General features: G+C 42.7%; 2 protein-coding genes across 8 annotated transcripts in view; one reads left to right on the top strand and one right to left on the bottom strand.

Annotated features, from left to right (window-relative positions):
* Nucleotides 1–7,197, bottom strand: part of Arid4b (AT-rich interaction domain 4B) — a 126,082-nt gene extending 118,885 nt beyond the window's left edge. For 2 of the 3 annotated variants that reach the window (XM_021215185.1, XM_021215184.1), the window contains exons 1-2: nt 6,950–7,197; nt 6,094–6,148 (exon numbers count right to left, since the gene is read on the bottom strand). In XM_021215185.1, the coding sequence (XP_021070844.1) occupies nt 6,094–6,099 (6 nt within the window). In that variant the 5' untranslated portion in view covers nt 6,100–6,148; nt 6,950–7,197. The remainder of the gene's footprint in view (nt 1–6,093; nt 6,149–6,949) is intronic. The other variant, XM_029547311.1, reaches the window with a different exon arrangement.
* A 367-nt stretch (nt 7,198–7,564) lies between these two features.
* Ggps1 (geranylgeranyl diphosphate synthase 1) overlaps nt 7,565–17,274 on the top strand; it is a 12,034-nt gene continuing 2,324 nt past the window's right edge. For 2 of the 5 annotated variants that reach the window (XM_029547645.1, XM_021215563.2), the window contains exons 1-3: nt 7,565–7,771; nt 14,502–14,594; nt 16,790–16,860. In XM_029547645.1, the coding sequence (XP_029403505.1) occupies nt 14,525–14,594; nt 16,790–16,860 (141 nt within the window). In that variant the 5' untranslated portion in view covers nt 7,565–7,771; nt 14,502–14,524. Of the gene's footprint in view, nt 7,772–12,729; nt 12,869–14,501; nt 14,595–16,789; nt 16,861–17,274 lie in introns of all 5 variants that reach the window. The other 3 variants (XM_029547644.1, XM_029547643.1, XM_021215564.2) reach the window with 3 other exon arrangements.

Below are 17,274 nucleotides of genomic sequence, written 5' to 3'. Positions count from 1 at the left end.
AGCATCCCAGCCCCTAAATTCTTCCCCTTTATCTGGTCCAGCCCTTTCCTTATTCCCAGGTTCTTTATCCCTTAATGTAAGTAACATCGTATTTACTCCTTTTTTCTAACACACATACCTTAACATGTGGGATCCACAGATCAAGGAATTTCTACCTGTTTGATTCACTAACACATCCTAAAACAGCTAGAATAGAAACCAACATGCAGCCAGGCAGTGGTGGCACACGCCTTTAATCCCAGCACCTAAAAGGCAGAGGCAGGCAGATTTCTGAATTCGAAGCCAGTCCGGTCTATAGAATGAGTTCCAGGACAGTCAGGGCTACACAGAAAAACCGTCTAGAAAAAAACAAAAACAAAAACAAACAAACAAAAAAAAGAAGCCAACATGCAATAAATTCAGTAAATGCAAAGTATATTTTTTAAATGTACAAGATCTTGATAGCCACTTGTCACAACATAAAGACCTGAAGGGAAATATTTAGCACTCTATAGGTTATCACAAGCCATACTCCCTGAAACTGAAAAGGTCCACTCCCCTAAGAGTCAACAGACTGAGAAATAAATGTTTACCTGGGCCATCCTGCTGCCTCAACAGGTAAAAGCATTTGCTACTAACTGTGAATTTGATCCCTGGAACCCTGCATGGTGGGAAGAACAGACTCCCACAGGATGTCTTCTGACTTCCAACATTCAAGCTATAGTGTGCATGCCCACATACAAAAATAAATAAATTTAAAATGCAATAGAAATTAACATATATATTTATGTTCAAATAAACACATGAATAGTCATATCTGAGGATATGTACCATAGAACACATGTACACACACGAAATACATGTTACAAAGTTTTAAATAACAATATTTTAAATGCTAAAGGGTAAATTTACACTTTGTGAATTGTATCTCCTTTTTTAAAATTAAAAAAAAAAGCAAAATAATTGATAGACTGTTGAGCTCAATACGCTTACTCACTGTAAGGGCAGGCTAGGAGCTGGGAATACCTTCTGGGTTACACTCAATCTGAGAAGCTCCACACATTAACCACACAAAACAAAGAGTGTTAAGTGTAGGGCAGATGTCTCAGGAGCTATTCATGTTAACAGCAACAAGGACATCAACCTCACATCCAACAGATCTAATCCAATCATGTCCACCTTCAAAACTAAGACTTCTCCATCACCCTCTCGCACAGTCAGTACCAGCGGACAGCTGTACGACTAGCCTGCCCACTTCCACTCTTATCCACCGGTCTGCTCCCCTCCCACCGACTACTACTCACATCTGAGAACGTGCGACTATCACCTCACTCTTTCTTGTTTTAGACCCTTAGAAGACTTCCTGGCTGCATTCGTCCATTTTCCTTTATTTAACAAAATACGTAAGGATGGGTGACTTACAAAGTTACAAAACTTTATAAATAAATGTGTGTGTGTGTGTGTGTGTGTGTGTGTGTGTGTGTGTAAAACTGTAAACTTGTAATAGTTCTGGAAACTGAAAATTTCAAGGCTGGGCAGTCCCATGTATTCAGCCATGTGTGAAGGCCAAATGAGATGGAAAAATGAAAGTTCCAAGGCTAGAGTTTTTACTTTAATTCCTAGAACCCACATAGTGGGAAAGGAGAGAACCAACCACACCAAGTTGTCTTCTGACCTCCGATGTGTGAACATGAGTGCGTACACACACACAAATTTTCTTTAAATTAATTTTTGAAGTTTCACATAGCTTGTACATGTATACCTGTTCATGTGTGCATATGTATGGGTACACATGTACTCAGGCCAAAGGTTGTTGTCAGACACCTTCTATCTCTCTACATTTAAAAGAAAACCTCAGTGATTTTGCGTGTGGTAGGAGAGGAAGATGATTGTAAAAGCCGGAAAGGTCTGGATCAGACTCAGTTGGTCAGGCTGGGAGCAAGTGCCTTTCCCTTCTGCACCATCTGCCAGCCTCTCTCCACCCTGGATTTTCAAATAGGGGCTTTTTTTTGAACCTGGAATACACCAATATAATTTGACTGGACTGGCAAACCAACAAACCCCAGGTATTTCCCTCCCTCTCTAGTGCTGAGATTACAGGTGAACACCACCACATCCAGATTTTTTTACTCGGATACTAGGATCCAATTCAGATCCCTCTTGTGCAAGCATTTTATGAACCTTGTCTCCAGGCCTCTCACAAAGCATTGAAGACTCTTTGGTAAAGTCCTTGTTTACATGTATGAAGTCCTGGTTTCAATCTCATTAGCTCAAAGGAAGGGGGGGGGGGGGCTTGCTCCATCATCTTCTACCTCTGCTCTTCTAGTATCACCCTAACACATCATACTTTTTTAAAATTCTGAGGTAAGACTCTTATTACTCAGGTCAGCCTTGAGCTTACTCTGTAACCTAGGCAGCACTGATTTTGACATTCTCCTGCCAAAGTCTACAAAGTAGGTGAGATGACAGACCTGGTAACACACCCAACAAACTTTAGTTTCCAGACGCACCACCCATGTTGTTCCTTTCCATCCAGTGTCTGTCTCCTTATATCTGAAATACTTTTCCCTTTCTTTGGCTGGCAAAAATCTTTACCATTCAGCAGGTATGAACCACATCAGAAAACTTCCCATGGCTCTTTCCTTAGCTGTCCTTTCACAGCACATCCTGTAATAATCACAGGGTGGAACAAATACTCCAGAAAGTGCTTCAGTGTTCTGGGTCTTCTACTACATTGAGAGCAAACCAAACTGCTGATGCTACTCAGTCATACTGGCTGCCACACCAAAGTAGTTCTTAAACAATTTATTTAAAAGAAAAAAAAAAAAATGCCAAAGCAGAAAAGGAAGCAAAGAAAGGGAAAAGAGGAAGAGAAAAAGTATCCATGCATACCCAGAACTAAAAAGAAGGCACTTATAGCCAATCAGTGTGTTTACATGGTCCAGGTCAGTACTCGCTGAGAGACAATAATATACATGAAAAAGCCCAGACTCTTAAGTACAGCACCTAAATCACTCATTCCCTGAACATTATAATGTCTAAGCCACCTGACCAAGTCACTCCACAACTTACTGCACTATATTAAGAATGTTGGTAACATGCACAATATAAAAAGCAGACACGGATTTAAGAAAGAAAACTAGGAATCAATCTGACATAGTTAACTGTAAAAGGCATTTATGAACTTCCATAGCCTATCTCCTAATGTATCGTCATTGATACTAAAATGTTCTACCAACCAAAGTATGAAAAACATGAGGGTTGTTGAGATGGTCAGCAGGCCAAGGCCCTTACTACAGGGCCGTATGGCCTGAGTCCAATCCTGAGGACCCATTTGGTGAGACTTCCATATGTTGTTCTCTGACCTCATTCAAGTGTGTACACACATACAAATAAATAAATGTTAATATTTTTGTCAGAAAAGAAAACAACATGACACCAGCAACCTCTACCCAACAGCAGTGTCCACAGCAACAGCAGCACCGACCCTAAAGCAGACTGCTTTTATGTGACTAGGCAGTTCTCACAGACTACAAAATCTCCAGACAGACACACTAGTCATGACTATGCTTTGTGTAAATTGGTTTTTGAAGGTTGTACAATACGGTAGACTTTTCTACATTTAATGAGTTTAAGACAAAGGCCTATCATTATCTCAAATATACTGCCACAATAAAATTCTTAGTGACATTAATAGTTAAGACAAATAATTCAAACTTAAAAACTTGCTTCAAAGTAGAATTTGTTTGGTAAGATTCAACAGACAACATAAAATCACTCTGTAGCTCAAATGTCATTTACACACACACACACAAGTACACAAGTTACATAAAACTGTTTTTAAACACAAAATTGGGCCTGATATACTCAAAGCTGATAAACAGCTTTCCTTCATTTTATTTTGTTTCTTTGACAGTCTCACTACGAGTAGCCTAGTCCGGCCTCAAATCCACTAAGATCTGTAGCCTCTACCTCCTGAGTGCTGGCAATTAAAGGGGTGTGCCATTACACCTAGTGGAAACTTCTTTTTTTTTAATTTCTATTTATTATTTTTACTTATGTGTGTGTGACTATGTAAATAAATGCTGCAAGGAAGTGGAGGTGAGAGGGGGTTAGATCTCTTTAAGCTGAAGTTATAGGTGCTGGGAACCCAACAAAGAGCAGTAGGTTCTTAACCCTGAGCTACCGCTCCAGCCCTCGGGGTCAATATTTTAGTACTAGAGATTAGTAATAATAGATAGATTCCCCCAAACTTCCTAAGCTAAAATTAGAAAGTTTCTTTATAAAGTTGAAAGTTTAACAACTTTTTAAAACATTACTAGTAAAAAGTACCTTTACATTAAAAGTAGTAACAGACACACACAAAATTGGCATTTGTTTAAAACCATGAAACTTTTAAGGCTAAAGTTTCCAACATACTTTCTTTTCATTGTTATTTTGATTGCTTTTTGGGGACAACAGTTTCCTGTAGACTTGCTGCCCTCCAATTCAATATGCAGGCCAGGCTAGTCTCTAACTCACTGTACAACCCAGGCTGTCCTTAAACTACTCATCTTCCTTCCACTGCTGGGAAGTGGAAACAGCCATGCACCCTCACACCTGACTTACCTACCTTCCTTCCTTCCTTTTTTTCTCTTTAAAAAGAAAAGTTTTTTACACAGAAAATGAAAATTAAGAAAAACAAATACACATTGACATCTTCAACTTAGTACATCCCTTTCAGACAAACATTTACTGAGAATTTAAGATGTGCCAGACATCACAACAGGAACTAACAGATCACAACATTTATTCCAAATATGTATCCAGCTTCCCAATGTGTTGTGCAGTATACGTGTATCAGTCAACCTACAGCCGTTCCCCAGTCATACCCAACAAGAAGACAGCTGCTTTTCCTAAAACCTTCACTTTGCCCTAAAACACTCACTTTTCACTATTTCACAGGTTGTATATCTGTGACAAACAAAAAGGTTTCATCTCTCCTACAACACTGGTTACATTTTCATTCATATGAAAGACAGGAACTTAGAAAATAAAAACCAAGCCTCTACAGAGTTCTAAACTCAAACAGAAAAAGAAAACCTTTAAAGGGGTCTAATCTGCTTTATATAAGAGACAAAGTGGCAACAGCATTTGTAATCTACAAACAGAAGCTTTTGAAACTGCACCTGGATGCAGTCCTACAAAAGCAATCCTCACTAGAGACAAGTGAATTAAAAAAAAAAAATAACTCCAAAAGAACTGTCAAAAGTAGATGCCATTTACATTCTAACTCTTCAATATACACATGCTTTTCAAGCATATCTGAATTTGTAATAGATTTTAAAGAAAAGTTCCACCAGTTAAATCTAGATATTTTTCAAATACTTAAAGCTTTTCATACCAGTATGAAAAAAAAAAAAACTAAAACAGCTGTGATTTATTCCACCAAGACACAGACTACTTCTTAAACACATTTCTTAGAAGCTATTCTGTGCCCAACATGTGTACAACCTGCCCATTACACACAACATATCTTAAAAGAGTCAACTCCAAGATCCAGTACATCAACAGTGAGAGAAAGAAACCATACAACCCTACTGTCCCTAGAAATACAAGGCACAGCAGGCCAACTCGGCTCTCTAAAGGGAAAGAGCACCAAACTGCTTTAAACATCTTCAAAATTTTGCTTTCTGCTTAAAATTTACGGTCCCGGTCACATAATCAAACGCCATTTCCTTTCATCACTGTAACAGACTGACCCACTACAGTTTCAAAATTCAGGTTACTAGACCAGCTTTCCGTTTCACGATTTAAGGCGCTTTCATGCGTGCAGTTGTTCCTTCGGCTCCATGCAAAAGGCGCTGTTCTGTTTGGGAAACCTTAACAGCTTGGGTGAGGGATCTCCTCACTGACTCCACAACTTCGAAACACACAGCCTGTGGATGTTCGCTCCAGCTGACCCTGTCAGGGAAAGCTAAGCTCCACACCGAGCCACTCCACACACACACACACACACACACACACACACACACACACACACACACACCTGCCTCGGCAAAACTCGCAGGCCTGCCACAGCCCCGACACTTCCTGAATTTGAAAGCCACTCAAACTGGCTAAGTGACGCCTTACCTTCATGGTGACTCTGGGGCCGCGATCCCCACGGCGACACCAGCTTCACCTGCACCTGGAGGGGAAACAAAGACACCCGGTCAGCACCGCCGGCACCACCACCCCCGCCCGGGGCCGTAGGGGCGGGGGCGGCACCGAGCGGGGCCAGGAGCCCCGAGCAGGCACACGCCATCCCAGCGCCCCTACCGCCCCCACCGCCCGCCGCCCCATTGTCGCGACTCCACGGACTTTCCTCCCCCCTCCCCTGTCCTCCACGATGACGCCATTTCTGTCAGAAGAAAACTCACAACAAGCCCAGGGTCCGGCGCGGCCTGAAGCGCGGCTGCGACCGTCCAAGCCTACGGAACGGCGATGCCCGGAGCCCCGGGACTGAGCCCTCTGTGAACCGGCGGGGCCTCGGACTGCGGAGGCTCGGCCCCACAGCGCCCGCCCGCGTCCCGCCCGAGCCAAGGCCCACAAGTGGGAGCCCGGATCGGGCACCGAGGACATCCAGCTCCCAGCACGGAGGCCCGAGGCCGCCGGGCCCACGGTGCGGCCCCGGGTAGGGCGGCTCCGGCTCGGCGCCGCGGGGGGCGGGGGTCCCAGGAGGCCGAGGCCCCGCTGCGAGCGCCGACTCGGCCCCGTTGCCATCTGCCCCGATGCGCGGCCCGGCCCGGAGCTTCCCCCATAGAAAAGAATGTCCCTACCTCGGGCACGGACGAGGTCTGAGCCCTGCGGCCCGAGCCCCCTGATCCGCCTCCCCCCACCCCCAACACCAGCAGGCCTGGGGGGAGAGAGAGAGCGAAGGAGCTGCGGCTCCGCCGGCGGCCGGGACTCCGGCTCCGACTCCTCCTCCTCCCGTGGCGGCGACTGGTACCTTTGTTTGGCGGCCGCTCCGGCTCCCTCGCGGGGGGAGGGGGGCGACAAAAAATCCCTCTCGGACGGAGGTCCGGGCCCCGGTCTCACAACCCTCCAGAGGAACGCGGCGGCCGACCTTCTGCGGCTCCCTCCGGGCAGAAGTCCAGGCAGTGGCCGTCGCGGCGGCAAGCTGCGGCTCGAGACTCTCCCTCCGCTCCAGCGCCCGAGCTCCTCACTCCGGACTCGACTGACGGGCAAACATCGCTTTCCCCCACTCTGGCCCCCCTGCCCCTTCTCCCCTCCCCTCGGCTCTTTGCTCCTCCCCTACCTCGTTCCCGGATGCCTGTCAGACGACCTAGGATTGGGTAGGGTTCTTTGGAGCCCGCCTCCTCCAAGTTCCTATTGGTTTGAGCGATGCAAACAACGACGCCATTTACCCACCAGTTCTATGGAAACAGAAAGTTATCCCTCAATCCTTTCTGGGTATTGTAGTCCAGTCTTCTAGGCCGATCGGCAAACTTACGGACATTAGAACTACCGAGACCGCAATGCCCCCTTGCCTGTGTTCGACGAGAGCGGGGAGGGGAAGGAGGCGCGGCCATGAGGCAGAGGGGAGGTGGCATACGACGCCTGCGCAGTGTGATAGGGATGGCGTATTTTCTTGCACTGAGAGTTGCGGCGTCGCTGGCCGCTGAGGAGGGCGGAGATTTCTGTGTGAAATAGTGGGAGGGCTCCAAGGAAGCCTCAGGAAGAGCCGCAGTCTGAACAATAAATTGAGAAGTCGATGTGGGCACTGCTAGTCTCGTACCGGCGGCTTCAAGTCTGAGATCATCGTGGAACCGTGAGCAGCAGCGCGGTGGCAGGGGGGACCCGGATGGGGAGCGGGGGAGGGGGTGGTACGGAGGAGGAAGCAGTAAGGAGGGAGAGAGGACCCGGATGCTGACCCGGCTCGGAGTGCCTGCCGGCCCGGTGCTGGGATGATGAGGGGAGGCAGAGGAGCTCGGGAAGAGTGGAAGGGCCACCGGTGCAGCGCAGGGAAGAAGCCCGCCTGCGAGCTTATTACAGCTATGCCTGTGTGGAGCCCTTTCTTTTCCTTCAGAGCCATCGCCCCCCGGGCTTGGACAAGTCAGAGGTTCTTGCTATGCGCCTAACAGCTGAGCTTCTCGGTGACCCATATCGGTTTAGCTAGTCTCAAGCCAGAGCCGGCTTGTTTTAAAAAGAGAGAGATACTTTGCATGAAATTTTCAATATTGTATGAATGTTTGATGCTCAGCGTTCACCCTCTGAGACGTTAGGAGAAGTCCACATGTGGAAAGAGGGGATGTACAACTTCCTCAACGGAAGTCTAGTCAAAGTGAAACCTGATAGGAGGACCTTTGGCTTAGAGAGGTATAGAAAGGTTTTCCTGAGAGAGTGAGAACTAAGCTTGGCTCAAGAAGCCAGCCGGAGTTACTAAGGGAAGACCCTAAAGGAAAGGAAACCTGTTTCAGGAAAAAAAGACTTCCCAGGAGGAAGAACTGAGGCCCAGAGAGGTGAGGTAGGGTGGTTAAGGAATTTTGATCCAGCACCTTTGGAGACTGAAACAGGATGACCCTGTCTTCAGAAAAGGAAAAAAAAAAAATTAAAAACTGTTTTTATCTGGTCCAATGGTCCAGTGAACAATAGGATATCTTGGATTTCTAACTTGAATTGCTAAAATGATAACGCACCCAAAAGAAGAGGAAATGCTTAGCATTGTGGTGGTGACAAGTGCTAAGACCAGCCTGATCTACAGAATGAGTTCCAGGCTAGCTTAGGCCACATAGACCCTGTCTCAAGAAAAAGAAAAGTATATAGAGGACAATCAGAAGAGGCAGCTGCAATTGCATTTCTACAGTGCAATCAATCTGTTTGCAAAAGTACTAATCTACTCTTTGAACAAATTGCTATGGGCTTTTCATTTTGAAAGTGGGAAAATGATGTCAGATTCACAGAGACAGTCTGCAGTGACTCCATATAAAATTAACTGAGTTTGTGCCACTCAGTCATTATTATTACCTCTTAAATTTAAGTCTAGTACATGAGAAGCCAAAAATTCTGTGATAAATTGTTGACAGTTGTGGATTAAAAAAAAAAATTTCAAGAGTGTATAGAACTCAAACTGCCTTAGGCTCTTAAGAGAAAAAAAAATACCATTGTTTCTCAGTACTCACAAACATTGAGTTCTCATGTTTACCCCTCCACTGATAATACTATGTGTAAATATTTTGGGGGAAAGAACATTAATTGACTCACATGAGTATTTTTAATGTGAGTGACCAAAGGGAATAGTGTTTAATTCATCATTGGTAGAGAAATAGTAAAGATTAGGAAAACTTCAGAATTTAAAGGACTCTTAATTTCTGTGCAGAATGTCACTTGCTATTGACTAAGGCAAATTCTTGAAAAGTGACCTCATTATTATTATAAGTTAGGTCAAATGTGTTTTCCAGGGTGCAAACATGATAGCAGCTTGCTTTTTTGCTGCCACCCTAGTGGAGAAGAGATGGCTGCTAGCCTTTGAACTTGACCCAAAAACCAATAAAAGAACATATTTTTTTTTAATTAATCTTCTTCCAGAATGATCTGCTACCAACATTATCTGCCTCCTTCCTTCTTTGCATCTTCTTTATTGTTCACCTCTAAGAACCAAATAACATGTTCAGCCTTCACAACTGTAACCCCATCCCTCCAGAGGCCAAAGCAGGATGATGAAGAGTTCCAGGCCAGTCTAAAATACATCCCAAAACCCTGTCTTGGGGAAGGAAAAGAAAATGTTGCTAAGCTGATGTTTGAAACATTTTTATGAATGTTCTTTTTCCTTGTGATATATTTAATAGTAACTGCTAGTCAAGGCCAATGTAGAACATTTCTTTAGGAAGTGAGGGAATGAGACGTGTAGTATAGCCCAAGCTAGCCCAGAAGCCCTGATTCTTTTCCCCACTTCCTAGCTCCTGAGATTACAGACATGTACTACCACATTTGGCTAGAAATTTTCTATTTAGGATATTTCCCTGAATTCATATTGCTGAACTGATTTGTTTTCATGGGTTGCTGATTTTTTTTATGGATATTTGGCATATTATCAGGAATAAACTACCAAAAATATGGCTCTTGATGCCAGAGAAGTGGCTCAGTAGGTAAAATGCTTGCTGTGAAATCCTGAGGACCTGAGTTCGTCCTTAGCATCTATTTAGCTGGATATGACTACACACCTGGAATCCCAGCAGGATCCCTGGGGTTTGCTGGTCACCCAGTCTTGCCAAATTAACAAACGCTGGGTTCAGGGAAAAGCCATATCTCAAAAACTAAGATAGAAAGAAAGTAAATAAGATACCAGATGTCAGCCTCGAGTCTCCACATAAACCACTGTGGTTGTTTGAATAAGAACGGCCCCCAGAGGGGCTGGAGAGATTGACTCAGTAGTTAAGAGCACTGACTGCTCTTCCAGAGGTCCTGAGTTCAATTCCCAGCAACCACATGGTGGCTCACAACCATCTGTAATGAGGATCTGATACCTTCTTCTGGTGTGTCTGAAGACAGAGACAGTGTACTCACATACATAAAATAAATATTTTTTAAAAAAATGGCCCCAGAGGCTCATATTTGAATACTTGTCACTAGTTGGTAGAACTGTTTGGGGAAGGATTAGGAGATGTGGTCTTATTGGAGGAAGTGTGCCACTGGAGGTAGGCTTGGGATTTCAAAAGCACATGCCTTTTCTTTTCTTTTCTTTTTTTTTTTTTTTAAATCTTTTTTTAACAGTCCAGTCGTTATCCTCCTCCCAGTCCTCCCTCTGGCTGTTCCTCATCCCATACCGGCTCTACCCACCCCATCTCCATGTGGATGTCCCCATCCCCCCACCCCCACTTTACCAGACCTCCCCACTCCCTGGGAGAAACCTCAAGTCTCTCCACAGTTAGGTGCCTGCGTCCTCTCTCACTGATTCCAGACCAGGCAGTCCCCTGCTGTATATGTGTCAGGGCCCTCATATCAGCTGGTGTATGCTGCCTGGTTTGTGGCTCAGTGTCTGAGAGTTTGAGGTCCAGGTTAGTTGAAACTGCTGGTCTTCCTGTAAGGTTGCCCTCCTCAGCTTCTTCCAGCTTTTCCCTAATTCAACCACAGGGATCCCTGACTTCTGTCCATTGTTTGGGTGTATCTGCTTCTGACTCTTTCAGCTGCTTGTTGGGCATCTCCGAGGGCGGCTATGCTAGGCTCCTGTCTGTAAGCACACCGTAGCATCAGTAATAGTGTCAGCCCTAGAAGCCTCCCCTTGAGCCGGATCCCATTTGGGTCTGTCACTGGACCTCCTTTCCCTTAGGCTCTTCTCCATTTGTGTCCCTGCAGTTTTTTAGACAAGACCAATTCTGGGTCAGAGTTTTTGACTGTGGGGTGGCAACCCCATCCCTCCACTTGCTGTCCGGTCTTTCTTCTGGAGGTGGACTATACAAGTTCCCTCTTCCCAATGTAGGGCTTTTCATCTAAGGTCCCTCCCTTTGAGTCCTGAGAGTCTCTCATCTCCCAGGTCTCTGGTACATTCTAGAGGGTCCTCCCCACTCCTCCTAATACCTCCCAAGTTTGCCTGTTTCCATTCTTTCTGCTGGCCCTCAGGGCTTCAGTCCTGTTCCCCCTACCCCCAACCCTCAATGGCTCATGCCATTTCTAATTAGCTTTCTGCCTCCAGTTTACATTAAGATGTAAGCCTTGAGCTACTGATCCAACACCATGCTTTCCTGCCTGCTTGCTTGCTTACACACTCCCCAGCATGATGGTCATAGACTCATCCTCTGAAATTGTAAGCAAGCCTCCAATTAAATATTTTGTTATATGAGTTGCCTTAGTCATAATATCTTGGGTTGTTTTTTGATGGTGGTGGTGGTGGTGGTGGTGGTGGTGGTGGTAGTGTGTTTTGGTGGTGGAATTGTTTGTTTCTTTGTTTGAGACAGGGTCTCTCTACATAGTACCAGCTGTGTTGGAACTCACCATGCAGACCACACTAGCTACGAACTAGAGATTCATGTACCTTTACATGCTGGGATTAAAAGCATGTGCCACCACACCCAACTGGTCATGGTATATCTTTACAACAATAAAAGCAATAACTGAGACAACCACACATACAAGATTAAATAAATGGATACTTTTTAAAGTATGCTTTTCACTGGACATGGTAATAATACACATGTAATCATAGCAGCTGAAGGCTAAGAAAGTTCTAGGCCAGCCTGAACTGCATAGGGAAATTCTTCCTCAAAAAAATAAAAAATAAAAGAAGTGAAGTGTGCATGTATGTGTGTGTGTTTGATCCTAAGGAGCAACCTGAACAATAAGTACATGACTTTCATCCCTTGATTTTAATAAAGAGCTACTAAAGGAAATGGGCTCGTCAGTGAGACATCTATGAAGCATAAGGACCCAAGTTCAGATCCCCCTGTAAAAGCCAAGTTGCATAACTCCTAACCCCAGCACTAGACTGGACCAGAACAAGCATATCCCAGGAACTCATTAGCCAGCCAGTCTAGCTAAATTAACAGGGCCAGGATTCAGTGATGGAACCTATCTCAACTATAAAAATGAATGGAAAATGATTGAAGAAGACCTAAGGTTATATAGTCTCTATGAAAACAGGTACTTTCACACACATGCACACGTAAAAATTTTTTGTTTATCACAGTTATTGTATATGTTTGTGAGTACCCACATACCTCAATGCTTGTGTGTGGTGGTCAGGATAGTTTTCAGCTCTTAACTTCTCTCTCTTTCTTAATTTTGTATATGGAGTCAGCAGATGGCTCTAGTTACCTGGATTTGCCACAAAGTCTGACAACCTGAGTTGTTCAATCCATGGGATTCACATGATGCAGGAGAACTGAGTCCCTGTTTCTAGAGCCTGTGACCTTGACAGCACTAACCATCACAGGTACCTTCCAGTTCCAAAACCTGTGACATACAGCACTTTGACCAGCAATACCATAAACTGCCATTATGTAACCATATTATGCTTGGTTTTATATTTACATATACAGAGTGAATCTATGAAAGGTTATTAGAAGAGGGCTTGTGATTCTACAGACCAAAATGTAGACCAAAGAAGACACAACTCATAACATCTTGCAGGAGGTGTCATAGTTATTAAAAAAAACAGGGCCTCTGAGGAGAAAAGTGGACATCAATATTTGCAAAGAAACAGAAGATTCACCAATAAAGGAGGTCCCTGCAAAAAACAAGGATTGAAGCTGGGCATGATGGCATGCTCTGTAATCCCAGTATTTGGGAGTAGAGGCAGAAAGATCAGGAAGGAATTCAAAGGTAGCTGGGTCTACATATATCTTGTCTCAAAAAATACATGCATGCATGCATGCCATGATTTATATTCTAGGAAGTATTGAAGTAAATGTGGAATTCAAGTAATTCAACACTACACAAAAACACTATATTCAAATGAGTATGCATCTTGGAAACAATCTCTAAAATGTATTGATTTAAGATAAATGTTCTTCACAAATTACAAAGCACACCTATCTTAAGCAGAGCATGTGCTGATTTGTAATCATTATACAAAGGTCTGGTTTTTTATTTGTTTTGGCATTTATTTGATGTCATTAATTCCTTTATTATTAATTAGGAAAGTTTGATCTAAGAAAATTACTTCAAAATCAACTAAACAATATTACCATTGAAATGAAGAATTTTTCTCTTGAGAAACTTGAGATATAATTTATATACCAACCATCAGAAGTATATAGTGAAGGTGGGTTTTGTGGTTTCAACCCATAATTTCAAGGCCATCTTAGGCATCATAGTAAGACTATATCTCAGAACAAAATTAGCTGTGGTGGTGTGTGTGTGTATAATTTCAGCACTGAAAAAACCCTGAGTCAAGATGATCACAAGTTTGAGGCCAGCTGAGCTACAGTGTAAGACCGTCTTCAAAATACTTATTTAAAAATTAAAATTTAGGGCTGGTGAGATGGCTCAGTGGGTAAGAGCACCCGACTGCTCTTCCGAAGGTCTGGAGTTCAAATCCCAACAACCACATGGTGGCTCATAACCATCTGTAACAAGATCTGACGCCCTCTTCTGGAGTGTCTGAAGACAGCTACAGTGTACTTACATATAATAAATAAATTAATTAATTTTAAAAAAAATTAAAATTTAGATTTTTTTTAGTACTTCACAGTGTACATCCATCACTACATCCTAATAACATTTTGATTCTGTATACACATACATGCACCTTTATAATTCATTAGTAATAGTCTTTATTTTTTTCTAAGCTAGCAACCACTAACCTGTTTTCCCATCTGTATAGGTTGCCTGATTCAGAACATTTCCTATAAATAGGATCATACAACCTGTTCTTTTATGGCTACCTCCTTTTGCTTTCTTTACATAATGTTTTCAAGGTTTTATACATGTAATGTTTTGCTGTATAAAGAAAAGTTTAAATCTATCATTCCAAAAAAAAAATCTTGACAAAAATTCCTTTGCCATCTAACACTTAAAAATAATTTGATTGGTGAGATCGTTTTTATATTTCTCCTTTTTAACAGGTCAACTTTGAAATTTATAAAACATGGAGAAAACTAAAGAGAAAGCTGAAAGAATTCTTCTAGAGCCTTATAGGTACTTACTTCAACTACCAGGTAACACATAGTTCAGTTATTTATGTAGCATAGTTTTCAGAGAGTAGTCATTTAAGTGTAAATTTAAACTTAAATGGTTCTTGAGATCTTTTATTTGAAGTAATACCACTATAAGAGGAATTACTCAAAGAACGGTATATGAGATGTTTTATTGAGACAAAGTCTCATTAGTACAGCCCTGGGCTGGCCTAGAATTTGTAATGAACCTCCTGTCCCTGTTTTTCAGCTGTCAGGATTATAGTTATTATACACTGGCAATCCTAAAAAGTTATATCTTCTTTCTTTTAATTATGTGTCTGTGGGAGGGTACACATGAGTCTAAGTGCCTATGGTCAGAGGAGGGTGTTAGAGCCTCTGGGGCTAGAATCACAAGCAGGGGTGAGCCACCTGATATGGGTGCTAGGAACCAAACCCAGCTCTTCTACAGGACCTTAACTCTGAACTCATCCTTAATTCCTAAGTCATCTGTCCAACCCAGCTCTTTCTCTCATTAATTTATTTAGTGGGAATGTATGTGGTGCTTAGAAGATCCTGGGAATGGAATTCAGGTCCTGAGGCTTGGCCCTAACACCCTTACTCCAGAAACTTTGGTTTTTTGGTTTGGTTTGGTTGGTTTTTTGTTTTTTTGTTTTTTTTTTTTTTGAGTCAGCGTCTTGCTGACCTCACACTCACTGAGATCCATCTCTCTCTGTCTTCTGGTGCTGAGATTAAAGGTGTGCATCACTACACCAGACTAAAACAACTTTTTAAGTTTTACGGAGTTTTTAGCTGTGTATGTCTGTTTGTCCTGAGGAGGCCAGAGGAGGGAGCAGTTCCATTAGAACTAGACTTAGAGTAATACTTCTGAGTCAGCATGTGTATGCTGGGAGTCAAACCTGGGACTTCTGAAAAGGCAGCAAGTGCTCTCTCTCAACCACTGAGCCATCTCTCCAGCCTCTGGAAGCTAACTTGTATTTGACTACTTTCTTGAGCCTGGTTCTGAATTTACAGTATTAGAAGCTCATACTATATTTTTATTAAATGAACTAGTTGTGTTTTTTCTATGACTGCTTTATGTTTGGGCTAATTTAACTTTTACTGGCATCTACTACCTCAAGATATCTCTCATTTTCCATGTGAAAAAGAAAATGCTGCTAAAAAGCTAGTGACCCTAGTCAACACAAGAGGCTAACACTTGTTTAAATGGAGGACTGTAAACTGAAGTTGCTTAAGTCTCTAAAATCTTGTTGGTTTTGTCTTAATTTAAAGGAATGATAGGTTTGTTTGTTTGTTTTTCTTGACACAGGGTTTCTCTGTAACCCGCCCTAGTTGTCCTGAAACTTGCTTTGTAGTCTAGACTGGCCTTGAACTCACAGAGATCTGCCTGCCTCTGTCTCCCAAATGTTGGGATTAAAGTCATCTTCTGAGGAAATTCATTGGCAAAATACTCGAAGTTTTGTGTAACAGACTGTGCTAATTGTCCTTGAACAGACCGTCTTCGTTTTCAGAAAAAGAGATTAAATTGTATTTTCTAACGATGCCCTCTCCACCCCAGTGATTCAGTGCAATGATTCAGGTTAAGACTAAAACTCTCTGAAGTGCTTTAGACTTTCTTGCTAGCCCTCATTTTAAAAAACTTTGCTTTTTAATTTTTAATTGTGTGTGGTAGGGGTAAAAAGTACGCAAATATGAGCGTAGGTCCACACAGAGGACTACAGAGGGTCCCTTAGTAACTTTGGATCTCCAGAAGTTGGAGTTACACATGGCTGTGAGCCATCTGATATTGGGAACAAACTTGGGTTCGCTACAAGAGCAGCAAGGGCCCTTTACCACTGAGTCATCCATCCCCAAGTGTAGTTTGAATGGTAAAATGAAGAGGGTAAGGTCAGCTCCATTGTGTCCTTTACAATGAGGAATCTGAGGGCTATTCAGCTGGGAAGGAAATCAGTTGATGGGACTGTTTTACTGAATCTACTCAGTTTTGAAGCAAGTTCAATTTTTCTTGTAATGACGCCAAGGAGGTAGCTTACCCAATAAAAGTGCTTGACACCAAGCCTAAGACCTGATGTTCCACATACAACTTGGAAATTGTCTTTTGATATCCACAAGTGTGCCCTGGAGTGCATATGTACATACAAACACAATTAAATGTTTTATTTTAAATCATTTTTAAGTAAAATAATGTTTTTTGGTCATATTCTATGTTTCAATTGCAGGTAAACAGGTGAGAACCAAACTTTCACAGGCATTTAATCACTGGCTGAAAGTTCCAGAAGACAAGCTACAGGTATATAGGCAGTCTGATTACTTCTTTTTTTGTCCTTGTGTGGGGCACATTCTGGAACTCAAGCATTCTGGACAACTGTTCTGTCACTGAGCCATATCCCCAGTCCTTAGGCAACTCTGATCCCATTCTTCTTCCCTATTTAATCACCAAGAAATTAGTAGGCATCCCATTAAAAAGTACTCCAAGATCCTTATTCTATTAATGGTTATGCAATATTATATATTAAGGCTGCTAAATATTTATTAGCTGTAAAAAGCTTAAGATAACTGAGACTTTAATAATTTAGAAAATTTAGAATACGATCAAGTACAAACTGTTTTTGCCTAGCATGGTGGTACACATGTAGAATCTTAGAACTTAGGAGCTAGATACATAGGAAGACCATGTCTCAAAAAAAAAAAAAAAAAAAAAAAA

Source organism: Mus pahari, chromosome 16 (genome assembly GCF_900095145.1).
Source record: "Mus pahari chromosome 16, PAHARI_EIJ_v1.1, whole genome shotgun sequence".
Classification (NCBI taxonomy): domain Eukaryota; kingdom Metazoa; phylum Chordata; class Mammalia; order Rodentia; family Muridae; genus Mus; species Mus pahari.
Note: the sequence above shows the minus strand (reverse complement) of the source record. Positions and strands in the feature narration are given on the sequence as shown.